The sequence below is a fragment of the Biomphalaria glabrata genome, chromosome 1, assembly GCF_947242115.1.
Source record: "Biomphalaria glabrata chromosome 1, xgBioGlab47.1, whole genome shotgun sequence".
NCBI lineage: Eukaryota > Metazoa > Mollusca > Gastropoda > Planorbidae > Biomphalaria > Biomphalaria glabrata.
In genome coordinates, this window is record NC_074711.1 from 31061598 (window position 1) to 31079173 (window position 17576).

Below are 17576 nucleotides of genomic sequence, written 5' to 3' on the forward strand. Positions count from 1 at the left end.
TTGTCGAAAAAATATCTTTGGACAATCCTGGCCAAAACACACTCTGTCTTGCTTCCGATCTGGTTTTCTCAAGAACAAAATGACCTGTGTGCAACTTGTCGAGAATTTCATTTTTCATACTTGAAGGAATTATAATTCTGTTCTCATAAAACAATATTCCATTCTCTTCATGAATACTGTCTTTAAATGATCAATACACTTCTACTGTTTCATTAACTTGAGTTTTAAACTTTGGTCAACCTTCTCTGACATAATTAATTAGTAGTTTCAATTTAGCATCAGATTCAGTTTTCCGTCTAATTTCAATAATCTTCTGATCACTTCCCGGAAACTGTGCTGTTGCGCTATGAATTCTCATAAACATGTCATCATTTTAAGTTGATTGTTCTTGACCACTGATGTACGCACGCGATAACGTATCAGCTATTTGCATTTTTGAACCTGGGCTGTAAGTAACTGTTAATTGATATCTCAACATCATCAACTGAAGTCTTGGTGAAATCTTGTGTAAAGGCTTCGTCACAATAGCTTGCAAAGGTTTGTGATCTGATTGTACAGTCACGGTTCGTCCAAAAATATAGTGGTGAAAATGTTCAGCTGCAAACACTATAGCTAACATTTCCTTTTCTATCTGAGCATACCTGCACTCTGTTTCTGTCAATGATCTTGGCGCAACTGGTTTGTCGTCTTGCATTAAACATGATAAAAATTTATTTTTGGAAATTTATAAAAGAAAAAAAGAGTAGAGCGGCGCGGTACGGATTCCCACGGATTTTTTCATAGGCGTCTACTCATTTCTGGCTTTGAATTTTTGCGGGCTGTTTGCAATATTTGTTTTGAAAGACACTTACAGAAGCAGATCAGTGATCATCAGTCAACACAATGTTTTTTTCTCTTTGTATCTACTTACTACATAGATCTATAACTATTATTGTTTAGTCGAATAGCCCGCCCTGTAGGCTAAGTAGGTGTAGTAATTAAAAAGTCAATGTTTAACAAGGTTACAAAGACAGTTTGTGTGGAAACACAAACTTAAAAACGGCCCACGAAGTGGTCCACCCAGGCAGGCTTCAATATTTTCAGAAAGAACATCCAAATGAAATTATATCAAAGACAAATGAGAGGTAAGAATGGAGAAAGAAGGTTGACAGATCTTGTGTAGTGCCCCAATGGTGCTGCAGATCAAATGATAGGTGCAAGTGAATGCAAAGTTAGATGTGAACCTGGCCTAATTAGTTCCCCCTTCAGACCTTGTGGTCTATAGGGCAGATGATGTAAAGTTCATCTGTTTTTGTGGCCTACGGTTAACGAGGATGTCATGTATCCAGCACAACGACCAACCGTCTTTACTTTTCCCCAACTAATGTCAGGTACCCATTAGAGCTGGGTAGACTCAGAGGCGCCCAAGGATTCCGAAGTTGAAAATCCCAGGATTCGAACCCGGGACCCTCGGTTCGGAAGCTAAGCGCTTTACCGAGCCTCTCCTGGTCTTTACATAATGTAATTGTTTTGAAAATGCCTTTTTTTTTTTTTTTTTAAAGGAAACCTCAGAATTTGCGCTATTCAGTTTTAGCTATATCATCATAGGAATCCTTGGGCCTCTTTTCTTTGCCTCTTTTTTGGGCTTTATGTGCCTCTTTTATGGGCCATCTTGCCTCTTTTGTGGGCTTTTTTTTTATGTTTTTATTTGTTTTGAAAATGCTTAATATTTTATTCGAATTCTCAAAAGAAATAGGCCTACATAAAAAAAAATGTTCAAGAAAATGGAGTTTATAAGATTACTATTCGTTCTAAATTAGGTTTAACTTAAAATGCGTAGGCCTACTAATTAGCTTTTTCTCTTTAAAAAACTGCTTGCATAACTGATTTTAAAAATTAGATTTTTCGCTTTCAGGAAAAAAAAAGTAGCCGTTGAATCAGAACTTTGAATGGTCTAAAATATTGTGATGTCGGATTTTCAATATCTTTTCTAGTTTACGAGATCTAAACGGGACGGACGGACAGACATTTCGCACAAAACTAATAGCGTCTTTTCCCCTTTCGGGGGCCGCTAAAAAGTTATTTAAACCTTATTTATTACAAATAAAAAAAACCTACATCGGTTCAGCTGTATTAGCTGTTTGGAGCTATAATCCAACGACCGACCAACAGAAAGGTAAGGTGGGGGTTGCCAAAACAAAGTTTATTTTAATTGTACTTATTATCCATGAATGAATATTACATAATTACCAATGTTTTAAAAATTAAAATATCTTAAGTAAGATACCTCGTTTAATCTTCTAATAAGATATTGTCAAATTTAGACCATTTTCGCGAGAGGTGTATGCAACTATATGGGTCAAAACTTTTTGAAGAAAACATTTCAAAACGTCTCCGCTAGTGTGATTCTACTAGATTTTCTTGTCTCAGAATGGTCAAATCTCTTCCGACTATTTTATTATAGTGACGACTTTTGTGTGGAAAAAAATGGTTCGCGACAGAGATGTACTTAACACGAAGATAGTCGTCCGTGTGCTATACGTACCTAGAATGCCCCTCGCATAATAGGCCAACTACTGACGAGGGTTGTCTCTTCACACATCAATATTGTCTATTTCGATAGTCTCTCTTCTTGCTACAAGAAAAAAGGCGGTGAAGTTGAAAACGCCGGAATGCGCGAGGTCCCCGTCCCGAAATCAGACCTCTTACCAACTTTAGCGGAAACCCTCCACATCTTCAATTCTATCTCCAGGAAGAACTTTTTACAACGCTTAAAAATTGTATAGGCAACACTATTTCTGAAAAAAAAAATCACTAACGGACTCGTTTTGCGAAATTTCATTATGTAAGTTTGGATTCTAAACATAGTGTTAAATTAATATTAATGAAAAATAAAACCAGGAAATTGTGTTATAATCATGAATAAGGTTCTTTTCTTTGTCATTACTTTCTTAAAAAAAAAAACAACTCACGGACTTCACTGTGGATCCTACATCGCTCCTCTAGATCCCTAGCTTGTAAGGAGGGCTTGAACGAAAATTTTGTAATGCATGGCGGGTCACACCTGGAAAAGCTTGAGAAACACTGCCTTACTCTGTTTGATTTCAATTCATTGTATAGGTGTCTTGTTCTTTGGATTTTTATATATTTTTTTTTTATTCAACTCAAGAAAGATATTCAGCGCTTAGTTGCTTCATTTTGTCCTGGTGGTGTGTTGGATAAATTTGTAGGCTCCTCTGAATCCGCGCATTAGATGATTGTGAAGCCAATGCACATCTCTCCAAAATACAATCGTGTTAATCATTTTAAAAAATTACGGAACGCTAAAAAAGATTCACCATCAAAAGCTTTTGTATTTCGAGGAATTTATTCTGCATTTTATGTTCCTTATAACCTCATGTTGAAATACCTGAAAATGTTCTTGGGTTTCGCCCAATTACTGCGACAACTGGAGAAGGACTTTGTGACATCATAGACAAATTAAAATAGGAAATATAACATCTAAGAGGGCATGAGAGATACGACAACGGTGTGAATATGCAACAAATAATCTACAATAAAGGAATTAAATCAAAGGTCGCATTTGATACAGTGACCAGCACAGTCTTATTTCATTTTTCTAGAAAAAAAAAAGGGGGGAGCGGCATTTTAAAATTTCGCACGCAGGTGGCCAGAATCCTCGAGGCCCTGTTCACATGCATGCATTGGTATATATAGTTCTCTTCTTCCCTCAACAGTTTGGATGAGCAAGAAGTAAAGGAAAAATCACTCTCTTATTTCTGCGGATAGTAACCCCACGAAAAAACAAGCGGGGAAGGGTGGGGGAACAAGTGGGTATTCACACGTCGCTACGGATGGCTGCGCGCTGGACTGTCAAATCCTGCCCGCTCCCATCCTTTCGTCCTGCGGAAGGTTTGGACTAAGAAGTAAACTATCTTCAACTCTGAAGGAACATCCAAAACACGTAAAACATTTTACAAAGACTAAATTGCAGTGCCGGACTTAACCATTGTGACCAAGAAGTCATGGAAAGAGAACAAGTAATCTACTATGTATATTCACCCGTCACTAAATAGCAGGGCCGGACTTAAGCATTGTGGGGCCCTATGTGAAACGGATTTCGCGGGGCCAAGTTTGGGTAGGGAAGCGGACAATAAGTGAAATTTAAGAGTTTGTATTAGAAAATAAATTCGTCTATGCATTTTATTCATTCTTTACTACGTAGAGAATTACTTTACGAGCCTTGCGTGCAGCAAAGTCATACAGTATATCATAATATATCTGTTTCCTACATATATCACGCTCAATAGCAAGAATTACCAAATGTTTAAATCTATCTTTGAGAATTGTTGACCTCAAGTAATTCTTCATTAGTTTGTGGTGCGAGAAGCTTCTTTCACCAGATTACACAATTACGGCTAATGCATAATGCCGTTTTTTTTTATCGCGCGTAGGATTGGCTTTTTCCATATTGAATGACACCCCAAAATGACTTTTTAAAAATATATATTTCCGTAATTTTAAGGACTTTTTCATATATCTTGTAATTTCAGGAGCTCCTGGTAAATGGACAGGAGGGTGCGGGAAATCTGTTTTAAGTTATAATATGGTTTAATTTAATAATTTATACACCTAGAATTAGCGCGGGTCCTATGAAAGTGCGGGGCCCACTGTGATCGCATAGTTTGTAGTGGCCTAAGGCCGATCTTGCAAAATAGCGGCGTATGCTACGCCGCCGGTCGACTAGTTTAAGATAATTATGCATGCTATTTTAACGCACGCATAACTCTACGATAAACAAAATGCAAGAGAGATAACCACAATAAAAGTGTTATACAATCTAGGAAGATACTAATCATGATTATCCATTGAAAATGATTGCGTCGATATGAAATCAGTTATAATGAAATGGGGAATGTGCACGGTAGACTTAAGTTAAGGATCACCTTCACCTATCCCTTACCCTGTTATACCACACAAGATTTATCGCTTCGCTGATGACATATAGCGGACTTGGTAATGCGCATAGACACGGCTTCCGCAGCATATGGTTTGCAAATAAATGCCGAAAACACTCAAATTATAACCAATAGCCAGCAGGGCTTTAAAAGGAGCATCAGCATTGGAGGTGAAAAGCTGACAAGTGTCAGTAGTTTTAAATACCTCGGAGCTATCGTCTCAGATGAGGGATAACAAATCCGAACTACTGGCCCGGATTGCACATTTCACAGCAGCACTCGCAAAACTCAAAACAGTATGGAAAGAGAAAGCCATAGCCCTCGACACCAAAATCTTGGACGGACGCTGAATGCAGAGCTAGAGAGGAGGATCTTACAATGAAATTGAGATGCTACAGAAGGATCTAAGAATGCTAGGTCCTAGGTATCCCATTTAAAGACCTCATCACAAACGAAGAGATTAGAGACATGTTACGAGAGCGATGGACCACAAAATGACCTTACTATTGTAAAAAAAAATCATACAAAAAAAAAAGGAAAATAAAACTCTATGGCCATATTACAATGTCTCCGGGGCTTGCAAAGACCTTCCTTCGAGGTACAGTATCAGGAAAAAGAAAAAGAGACAGACAGAGAAAGCGAATGGAGACATCAAAGAATGGTCGGGCCTGCCATTGAAAGAGTTCTATCCAAGGAAAAAGAACGAGAGGAATGAAGAAAGGCGGTTGACAAATCTTGTGTGGTGCCCCAACGGTCCAACAGACAGGTATCTTAAACAAGAAAAGAACAAGGGAAAGAAATCGTTCTTCTAAAGCAAACATTCTAAACAAATACTTTGCATCAGCATTCTCAGCCCCAGGAGACAAAGACATATTACTGAATTTGAACCAAGTAGACAACATAGAAGATATAGTAGTACAAGAAAATGGAATTCAAAAACTATTAGCCAACACCAAACCAAATAAAGCTTCTGGACCTGATGGTATTCCAGCTAGATTACTCAAAGAACTAAGTAATGAGCTAGCCCCAGTGTTCAAAATACTCTTTCAGGCTTCACTTAACCAGGGCAGAGTACCAAAGGACTGGAAAGAAGCTAATGTCACCCCCCTATTTAAAAAAGGAGAAAAATCTGACCCAGGAAACTACAGACCAGTATCACTTACCAGCATCACATGTAAAATCCTAGAACACATAATATGTAGCAACATCATAAACCACTTAGACAAACATAATGTCCTCACACCATACCAACATGGCTTTAGGAAATATAGATCATGTGAAACACAACTAATAGGACTAATTGATGATTTTTCAAAAGGTTTAGATAATAGTGAACAAATAGATGCTATCTTACTAGATTTTTCTAAGGCTTTTGACAAAGTTCACCACCATAGTTTGCTTAAAAAATTAAAATATTTCGGCATTAATGGTCCACTGCATCAGTGGATTAAATACTTTCTGATAGGGAGAGAACAAACTGTAATAATAAATGGCTCTAAATCAACACCGATAACAGTAAACTCAGGTGTACCTCAAGGAACAGTCTTGGGTCCACTACTATTTTTAATTTACATAAATGATTTACCAAATTGCATTACTTCAGGAACAAAAGTCAGATTATTTGCAGACGATTGCATAATATATAGAACAATAAAAACAACACAAGACACAGATATTTTACAAAGAGAATTAGATGAATTACAGAAATGGGAATCAAATTGGAGCATGTCTTTCCACCCAGAAAAATGTCAGTTGTTAAGAGTAACAAAAAAACTAAAACAAATTAATTCCACTTATCTTATTCATGGCAAACCAGTAACACAGACTAAAAACGCAAAATACCTAGGTGTTATAATAAATGAAAAACTGTCATGGAATCCACATATTGATGAAACTACAAAAAAATCAAACAAAGCATTAGGATTTATTAAAAGAAATTTCTATAAATCAAATAAGAACATAAAACTAAAATGTTATTTAACCTTGGTTAGGCCAATATTATAATAGAATATGCATCCTCTGTTTGGGACCCCTCAACTCAAGAAAACATTAAGAAACTAGAACAGACACAAAATAGAGCAGTGCGATTCATAACAAACGAATATTCACATATGACTAGAGTAACACCTTTAATAAAATCACTAAATTTAGAAAGCCTTCAGGACAGAAGGCTCAAAAGTAAAGTAGCAATCATACATAAAACACTGAACCATAATCTTCAAATACAAAAACAAAATTTAATAAAATACTCTGAAAGACACAAAGATAAAGGCACATTCCTCGTCCCATATGCTAGGACAAATTTGTACAAATACTCCTTCTTCCCTAGTGCTATTAGAGCATGGAATGGGTTGCCTGAGCTAGCCAGGAAAACCAGTGACTTGGCAGAATTTAAGTCATTGGTTAATATGCATGACTAAATGCATGACGCGTAGGACGTAATCATCTTCTTTTTTGAAGTAACGTCTGTATTATATAAGATAAGATAAGATTGATCGAGGTAATGATATAAGCTTAATTAGTCTCCTTTAGAGGTCCTCGCTTTACAGTAGGCCTAAGTTTGAAACAAACAATAGATAACTGCATCTTTTTTTTTTCATACACAAGTACGCTCACTAGCAGAATGGTTAGAAAAAGAATGTCGGCTTCAGTCATGAAGCTCGAATTCAGGTCGTTCCCCCTTTTTAAAAAAATAAATGCTTTTTAAAAAGCGATTACGATATCCCCCTCTCATTTTTTCCAACTGGTCTAGATAAATGATAGGAACATAGCGGACATATGACATAGCGTATTGAGAAACCGGTAAAAAATATTTCTAATCGCACAGATTCATTGTTGTTGGTCTAGAGTCTAGATCTATTACAAACTTAATTACATGACTGATCCAAATTAATTGATACAACTAGATCTACACTTCGTAAGCTTTTTTATTTATTTTGTTGTTTGCTGGTTATTTTTCATTAATTTGAGGTGTATGTTTGGCTAGCAGTTGGCAATGATATTATAATACACTAGATCTATATATATAAATCGATGTAAAGTTTTACCCATTAATCTAGGTCTAGATATCTAGAATCTAGGTCTAGATTAGATCTATTCTAGATAGACTAATAGAGATCTAGTAGATAGATCTCTAGGTCTAGAGCAATTTCTAGTGATATATTTCTAGATGTAGTCTGTTACATTATTATTTAGTATACTATTAACTATATCTGAGTATCTCTAGGTCTAGAGCAATTTCTAGTGATATATTTCTAGATTTAGATGTAGTCTGTTACATTATATTTATATGATTATTATTATATATTATTATTTAGAAGTATACAGAATACAGTAAAGTAATATTACAGTCAGTTGAGTTAGTTAGTGAGTTACTTGTTTGAGTTAAAGTCTGTAGCCGTAGCCTATAGTATATAATATTATTAGTATATAGATCTAAGTAATATATCTAGATCTATATTACTTAGTAGTAGTACTCTAGATCTACATCACGGTCACCTATTGAAGTAGTACTACTAGTTAGGTCATCTAGTCTAGTAATCTAGTAGGCTACTAGTTAACGTTAGGACCAATGATGCTGTCAAACTTGGTAAAACAGCACCAAGCAAGACAACAAGCCCGAAAAGAGCTTCAGGGTAATGTTGTGCTATATTGTATAATAAATTATAATCAATTTAATGGATTAATTGATTATAATTTAGATCTAAATATTTTAATTAAAGCTCTAGCCAGTTTTTGCCTCTTAGTAGTCTTAGCTGTAGCTTACTGTAAAGTGTAAGAGTAAGCTCTGCTGCAGACTGTGCCAAGGAAAAATAGTGTGCTGTTTTCTTCAGTTGTTCAGCACGCACTGCCAGACAGACTTGACAGAGTGTTGGTTATGTTGGGCTGTATGCAGCTATTGTGGCTGATTCTGATATTCAGCTACAGTCCCTGGTTGATAAACTATCTGCTGCTTGCCAGATGTTCGGCTTAAACATCAGTCAAAGCAAGACTAAGATACTTGTCCAAAACACAAACACTGCACCTCAAGTAAGCATTAATGGCCAACCACTAGAAATTGTTGATCACTTTTGTTACCTTGGCTCCATCATATCCAACAACACTCTACTGGATAAAGACATAAACAACAGGATAGCCAAGGAAATGGCCACCATGTCACGGTTGCAGAAAAGAGTCTGGGACAACATATTGCTGACTAGCAGTACTAAAACCCTAGTCTACCGGACCTGTGTGTTGAGCACCTTGCTTTACGGAAGTGAAACATGGTCAACCTACTCATGGCAGGAAAAAATGCTGAATGTCTTCCACCTCCGATGCCTAAGGCGGAACTTTAAAATAAGATGGCAAGATAAGATAACCAATGAGGAAGTGCTACAAAGAGCAGGGTGCCAGGACATCCGCTCTGTTATCAGCAGCAGACGCCTTGGCTGGCTTGGCCACGTTCGTAGAATGCCAGTAGGTCAACTTCCACAGGACATCCTGTATGGCAATCTAATAGAAGGCAGGAGAGCCGCTGGTCGACCACTTTTATGTTATACGGATGTATGCAAACGTGACATGAAGCTCTTCAAAATCGACACTGGCAACTGGGAAGAGGTGGCACTGGACAGATCCACATGGAGAGAGAGCATAAATGAAGGGTCACAGATTGCAGATGTCATACACAACAGAAGCAGAAAGGAGTGAAAATGCAACGGCGCCTGGTGATTATATATGCCCAACCTGCGATCGCAGCTGTGTATCAAGGATTGGCCTCTTTAGTCACACAAGAAGTTGCAAAGGGAAAAGATCGTCTCTCGAGACGTAAAATGCCACGGATAGGTTCTGTCTAAGGTGGATTTGATGGGACATTGAAAGAGGATATGATTTACGGTTTCATAAAGGTAGATGCAGTGTCTACAGAGGGGTAGGTGTGTCACAGCATGTGGGATTTATTTTTTTAAGGTGGTAATTTAAAGGTGTATGTCCTGTTCTAAGTTGAAGACATTACTTCAAAAAAGAAGATGATTAAATCATACACATCATGCATCTAGTCATGCATGTTAATTAATGACTTAAATTCTGCCAAGTCACTGGTTTTCTTGGCTGGCTCTGGCAACCCATTCTATGCTCTAATAGCAACAGGGAAGGAGCATTTGTACAAATTTGTCCTATATATAGTATATATATGGAATGTTTTGTGAAATCCACTGAAAACCACACCTAGAGAAAAACACTTAAATTAAGCGAATATTCCCAAGTTGAAGAAGTGTTTTTTTTTTTATTCATATTTTTATATCAATAGATTTTCCATTTTGTCTATTGTTTATTTATTATAAATACTATTGAAATTTTCAGATAATATCTTGTTACTGTACATTATAAATACAATTTTCTTAACAAATATGCTCTTTGAAGTACAGCTAACTTTTGGTAATCTGCTTTCAAGAATCAAACTTTCTGTGTTTAGATGTGCAGATAACCATTTTTATAAAAATTGAGTAAAATAATTATAAAGACCTCAATAATTTACAATAAATGTCAACTTATTTTAAATATTAAACATTAATTACTAAAATTTTAGTTTAAATTATAAAACAGATATTTTTGTACTTTAACATTTTGTTATAATAATTATTGTTGCCTTGATATCATGTAATAAAATTGGATATTTGCATACCTTTGAACTTTTTAAATTCCTAGATTTAAATTGCTTTCATATTTCAAACATTATATAATTAAAATAAAATATATTAAAAATAAACTCAAGTAGTATTTAGTGGTTATTTAGTGGTTAGTAAATTACAAAAAAGGTTATTAAGAGTAAAATAGGCCTACTGTTCATATTAAAAAAAAAGTTTTTTTCGCCTAAATGATCATTATAATTCTTTCACACCTTATCAAGGAAAATCTAATCTAATACTTGCATGAAACATAAGCATATGGATTTAAAATTGTCAAGCCTATTTGCGGGTTTGAAACTTGGGACCCCTTAACTATCATTTTCTGCAGTCATTGTGGTCAGTAACAACATATTAATAGTTTCTCTTAATATGAATATCTGGAACACATCCATGTAAAGATAATATGTGTACAATTTACATATCTTTTTTTTTTCTTTAGAGAAAAGAAAACGAGATGCAATAGCTGCAGCAACAGCTCTTTCTCATGTACTAGTTGATCATTTAAATGCAGGGTAGGCTTTTTTTTTTTAGTTCCCCATATTTGATAATACATGTAGTGGTAAATAATTTTGTTAAAACTAGTAATTCATAAAATAAAATGTAACTAGAAAGTTTTTAATGTTAGTACATGTGAATACATTTACAATATATTATCAGTGTAGCTCAAGCTTACGTTAACCAGAAGAAATTGGATACAGAGACCCGTATTCTTCAGGCCAACGCAACTCAGTTCTCCAAGCAAACTGTACAATGGTTAAAATTAGTTGAGGATTTCAATACTGCTTTAAAGGTACTAATACAATTTGTTAATATTATTTTTATTTCCTTTTCTCTAAGATAAATGTTACTTTCTTCATCTTGTTTTGTTAATATTTAATTTATATAGCACTGTTAACAAGCATAATGTCTGCTTAAGCTGTTCTGACATCAGGCATAAAAAGAGTTAAATGGCAAACTAATCTAAACAATTCCTTTTTAACTGAGTAAAGCATGTTATTTGATCTCAGTGTAGAGCCTAATCTCTGGTCATGAAATTTGATAGTTACTTCATACAAGAAAATGTATATTGACAAACATTATTACTGGTGCTTCATAGAAAAAAATCTCAAATTTGTTGGGGTAGTTAAATTTAGATTTTTAGGTCAAACATTGCCTCCTTTTCAGCCTTCCATATTTAAACCTCTTATGATTTGTTAGTTTTGTTTTTTTTGGAAAATATTGTTTTAGAGTTTTAGTTAGGGCTACTTTTATTGTTATTACTATAGTATAGGCTAAGGAGAACTTAAACTGACCACCAGAGACAATGATTCTGGACTGCATGTGACAAAATATGTAGATCACTGATAGGACTGCATATACATGTGTAATACTGTACTCCTTAATTATAAGCCTTATTATAGTTCAGGCTACATTTAAAACTAATATTAGGTTCAGAATTAGAACTAGAAACATGTTTAGGTTGATATCTCATTGAGAGTGTTATATTTATCTATGCTACAGATAGTGACTTTTTAAAACAAGAATGTGTGCCCTGATAAGTTCCTTCCATATTAGTTTTATTTTAAGATTCAGATAGCAGCATTTTTTATTTTTTGCATTTAATAGCCCAACCCACTTTAAAGCATATCCTTAAGTTAGTGCATGGCCACTCATTTTCTTACTGACAAGTCAAATAGCCTTTGTCTTTGTAGGTTTAACTCATAGAAAATATATCCTCTGATAATTACTTAATATATGTTTTAAATATATAAATATTATGTAATAGTCATGTGACTAGTCTTCACAACAATCCACTTCTTTCATGCATTCTTCTATGACTCTTTATAATACAATTGTATGCAATGTCACTATTTGACCTCTTACTTAATAGTCTAAAAAAATCAGCCTTTAATTAAGCTCACTCAATGCATTTTACACCAATGAATCTTCATAAATGTATTATGCTTGTTATGCACTCAAATGACACACATAAGTCAATCAAGAACCAGTATATTAAATAAATATTATGAATAGATTAACTGTAATTAAGCTGTTATTTTATTTTATTTTGTTAATCGATTCTCAGGAAATTGGTGATGTAGAAAATTGGGCAAAAAGTATTGAAACAGATATGAGGACTATATCAAGTGCTCTTGAGTATGCCTACAGTAAAAGTGAGTTTTTAGAAATACGTTTAGGCCTTCTTATAAATGTAAACAATTAGTTTCTAAACCCTGTGGGAGAACTCAGCAATCATCTAATGTTTTTGCACAGCTTTATTAAGGTCATATCAGATCTTATCTTATAATTTTTAGAAATCCTTTAATCTTACCTGGGATGACTTCAATGTATGGTGGTTCTACTTAATTTTAGCAGTTTAAATGAGATCTGGCTTTTGTAATAATTAAATTTGCAGTTCCAATTTATTTATAAGGCCCAAGAATTGAAATGGAATATGTTTTCAGCATATTTTTTCAAAGCTTATATCAACTCACTCTTTCTGTCTGGTAAAAGATATTGTACATGATATTTCTCCAAAACACAATCTCGGATTAAGCTGAAATTTTGCACAATTATTTCTTTTACCTGACAACACAAGAATCAATTTTATAAATTAATCAATTAGTTAATTGATATTGGTACTTAATTATTTTGTTTGGTATCTCGTACAATGGAAAAAAAGAAGTGGTGGTATAAGCTAAATTAGTCCCCTTTATAGGTTGTTGTCTAGGGCTTAGTGAACACAAACATGAAATAGAAACAATAGATAACATACAATCTTCCATGTTCATATGCTCTTCCCTAGCAGAGTGGTTACTGTGTTGGCTTGAGAAGCCTGAAAAGGCTTTAGCCCACAAGGTCGAATTCAGGTCGTTCACTTTTTTTATAAATACATTTAAAAAACAATCTCCCAGATACCCTATTCTTTCTCCATCCACACTTTCAAACTGGTCCAGACAAAGGATAGAAGAAATTTAAAAGCATGAAATTGCGCTAAACACAAACAATGGGTAAAAAATGTTCTAATCACACAGATTTATTATTGTTAGTCTAGATCTATTAAAAATTTAAAATTACATGACTGATCCAAACTAATTGATACACTTTCTATAAGCTTTGTTGTTGTTTTATATTTTTATTGTATTTTGCTTATTACTATTATTATTTTGTTTACTATTACTATTTTTTTTTAGCTATTGTTATTATTTTTTTACTATTTTTATTTTTACTATTATTGTTATTACATTTTCAATTATTTATAATTTTTTTACTCCTATTATTTTCTTAAACATAAATTTTTTAATATGTACGAAGCTTACAGAAGTATGTCAATGAACAGTTATAAAATACCACAATTATGTTTAATACTCCGTAAAATTTCATTGAAGCAGCTCCTTGAAAAAAAAATCTACTCTATGTGAAAATATCTGTTAACTATTACTTAATTCTTTCCAATTACGAATGAAAAAACAAACTCAATATTCTATCATGCCACCATTACTTAACATTTCCATCTTTTTAAATTTTTTTTTGAGAAAAGAATAGTTTGATTTGGTTTTCAAATTGTTTGTTCTATCTATTGTAGTAAATAAATGATGGACTTGGAGTTTTTTGTCAGGTTAACGTGATTCATCCATTTTTTTTATGCAGCTGAATAACGTGATAAGAAGTGACACAAGGTCTGTTTCTCAGAAACGCAAAGCCAGCTATGTAGGCTGTAGATATTTTGTTGAAATAGGTGTCTCTGTAAGTGATGAAATGTTTTATTTTTCTTTGCCATGAGTATTTGATGTAAGAAATATGTAATTTTGTACACTAAATAAAAAGGAGCTAAAAAAAGTGTTTTGGTGTGTTAAATTATTTGGCCTACGAATAGATTACTATTTATTATTACCAACAGTTAATGTTGTCATTGTTTTGGCAAAGCTCTTTAATTAACATTTATATATATATATTTGACCCTCCATCTGGCAATGCTTAAAGTTTGCCATCAAAAATGGAATGGAGGTACATGCCTTCGGTGGATGTGTCAAACGCCTAGTGGGTGAGCAGTAAGAAGAGTAAGGGTTGGACCAGGACACATCATTGTTTTACTCCGCTGTGTATGTAAAAACTTTCTGAGAAGACAGTGTTGCCTACACAGAACCCATCATTAAAGAGGCCGTCTCTGCTTAATAGATCGAAGGCTTTAGTCAGGTCAATGAATGCTATGTAAAAGGCATCCATTGTTCTATGCACGTTCCTTGTAGATAACGGAGAGAGAATATCATGTCAATTATGGATCTGCGAGTGGGATTTCTGGGCAGACCCTATCATCGAGTTTCTGTAGCCTATGTAGTTTCACTCGGACGATCACATCCCGCAGAGATCGTGGCACAGCACCTTCTTGCCAATATTTGCAGAGCAGTTCGGGCTTAATGTAGTTTTGAACTGTTTCAGAATATCTTGGGACTGCCAAGGGCTTTGCCTGCAGCCATCTTGTATATGGCTTCATGAGCTCATCCAGCTGTCATTGTGGGTAGTTCGGGGATATGGCTGACGCAGAGATTTGCCTTGATATAGCGTAGAGCTCTAGGTAGTGCTCAACCCATCTGCATTTCTGTCTGATCTTGTCTGTAATGATTACCCTCAGTGATTGATTTAAGAGGTGCTGATTTGTATTGGGATAGTCCGAGAGCCTTTTGATTCTGTCATACTTTCCTCTGATGGTGCTTGTCTTGGCTGTGTAATGAAAGAGCTCTACTAAAATTACAAATATCGTGGCTTTATTCACGACGATTACAGTGAACGAGCACACACGCGTCTCACATGACTGATTGTTTAACATACACAATGGATATGACCTTCTGACAAGCTGAACACACGCAGAAAATAGCTGTTACACTACACGGTGCAAGCTTAAAGGCTAGAATTTGTAACGTAATAAAAATAATAACTGAATTTATATAGCAAACGTTGTGTTGGCTCAAAGCGCTCTGAGACATAATAGACGTTAAACATAGCCATTTAATTAACCTGCTGGTCCCTTCTTTCATGGGCTTCCACAAATTGATTGGATAGTCACCATAGTATTACATTACTAATCACATATATAATATGCATAGTGTAAAATTGCAAGGTCTTTTGTTATTGCTAATAGGCCTACACTTTAAAAACTAATAATAACATTATCAATTTATCAATATGGGTGGAGGGTAGGCCTACAATTTAAAAGCATTAAGACAGTAATCAGGGGCGGAATGGTTATCAAAATAGGCCTGGACAGTAATATACGAATCGGCCCACAACTTGATTGCTTTGGATAGGCTTATGCATAAAAATGAACGCACTATGCAAACGTGTGTTTTGATAACGTATCGTATTTCTACATGTAAATAGACTTAGCTGCTATAGGAAATTTCAATTTGTTAAAAAAAAAAGTGTAGGCCTACAATCGCTATCTTAGTCTATTATATTATTTTGATATAACTAAAAGCTTAGAGCATAACACTAAATGGCTGCCTAGTCGTGTGTAACGAGCTCTGGAGAGTTTTCTCGATGGTCCCGGGTTCGAACTCTGCCTGCCGCCCACTCCCCCCCCCCTTTTCCAATCCGGCCGTCCTGTGTGATGTTTGGGATATGTTGGAGCAACAACCAAAACATCTAAAACAAAAGAAGCCAAAAATTTGAGAAGGAAGTATATCCAGCCGTCCTGTGGGGTGTATGGGCTATTTTGAAGCAACAACCAAAACATGTAAAACAAAAGAAACCAAAAATTGAGAGGGAAGTAACATGAAACGTTCTCGCAACAGATAAATGTATTCGCATTCAAGGGATGAGAAGGTCCCTTATCAACAAACTACTCGCTTACAAATCGTTTATGTTTGTGTCCATAACAATGTCTATATCACCAGTCTTCAGTATGAAATCCTGCAAGTGTTCTTGTGTCATGATCCTTTTCAGCCTATTCTGTACATGCAGAAACCTTATTTCACTAGTTACTTACGAATATTACAGCATAATATAAATAATAAACCGGTAGATTTTAATCGCCCTGATCTGCTGCTCATCGATAAAAAAGAAAACGCCGCTACCATTATTGACATCGCCGTACCACTGTCTCATAATTTAAGAAAAACTGAGTTGAAAAACAACGAAAAATATGGGAACCTAGGCTTGACGATTAAGCGTTTATGGTAGTTAATCTAAAACAACAATATACCCCATTGTTATATCAACCGAGGGGATAATAACAACTGACCTCACAGATACCTTCAAGGCCCTTAACATTCCTAGGAACATTCTTGTTGCGTCAGACGGCGGTAGGCCTACTGCTCAGACCTGCCACATCACCAGCACCAGAAAATTCTTCAGTAGAAACTTGATAAAGGGACCACGATGAATTTTGTTTCCCTTTAACGAAACTCGACCCTGGCAGCGCTAGAGAATGAATACTCGTTCGTTTCTATCATAATAATACTAAGGCTTGTCTTCGATTAATGAGGAATGCAGTATTTCCTGTGGCTACGCATCCCCAGCATTAATACTAACTCAAATGCCTCAGTTGATGATTTTAAAACACCCTTTCCCTTCATAAATTGAAAAAAATGTGTTATAATTAAGTCTAAGTTTCTTTACTTTTTCATTACATTCTTTAAAAAAAATGAAAAGTTAAAATTGAACTAAAACATCTTAGAGGGCACGGGACTGAAAACGATGCGAGTACGAAAGGAAAAAAAAAATGGAATAGTCTACACAAATGGATTTAAATCAAAGAGCGTTTTAGGTACAGAGTCCTGCTCAGTCTCGATGAATTTTTTTTTCTACAACCTCACAACCCTCACGGCGACCCTGTGGATATGAGTAACTATTTCTAGTCGTCAAACAAGGCATGATCTCCAGGAGTAAATGGAGTTGTGAAAGTTATCATGAGATTTTGAAATTCAACAAGAATATATTTTTTTAAAATACACTATAGGCCTACACTGTAGGCCTACGTATTATCATTTGCAAAACG

General features: G+C 35.1%; 1 protein-coding gene across 1 annotated transcript; it reads left to right on the forward strand.

The window, feature by feature from the left end:
- Window positions 1-8192: 8192 nt before the first annotated feature.
- On the forward strand, window positions 8193-14434 carry LOC106053468 (biogenesis of lysosome-related organelles complex 1 subunit 1-like). The gene is made up of 5 exons (XM_056032293.1): window positions 8193-8572; window positions 11040-11112; window positions 11258-11390; window positions 12666-12753; window positions 14231-14434. The coding sequence occupies exons 1-5, from the start codon at window positions 8509-8511 to the stop codon at window positions 14236-14238; spliced, it is 366 nt and encodes a 121-aa protein (XP_055888268.1). The 5' UTR covers window positions 8193-8508; the 3' UTR covers window positions 14239-14434.
- The last annotated feature ends 3142 nt before the right edge of the window (window positions 14435-17576 follow it).

What these genes read in the sequence shown, in the direction of transcription:
- LOC106053468 (XM_056032293.1), top strand. Translation starts at nt 8,509, where the DNA reads ATGATGCTGTCAAACTTGGTAAAACAGCACCAAGCAAGACAACAAGCC. An exon ending in AGCCCGAAAAGAGCTTCAGG is followed by an intron (nt 8,573 to 11,039) that starts GTAATGTTGTGC and finishes TTTTTTCTTTAG; the next exon opens with AGAAAAGAAAACGAGATGCA. An exon ending in GTTGATCATTTAAATGCAGG is followed by an intron (nt 11,113 to 11,257) that starts GTAGGCTTTTTT and finishes ATATATTATCAG; the next exon opens with TGTAGCTCAAGCTTACGTTA.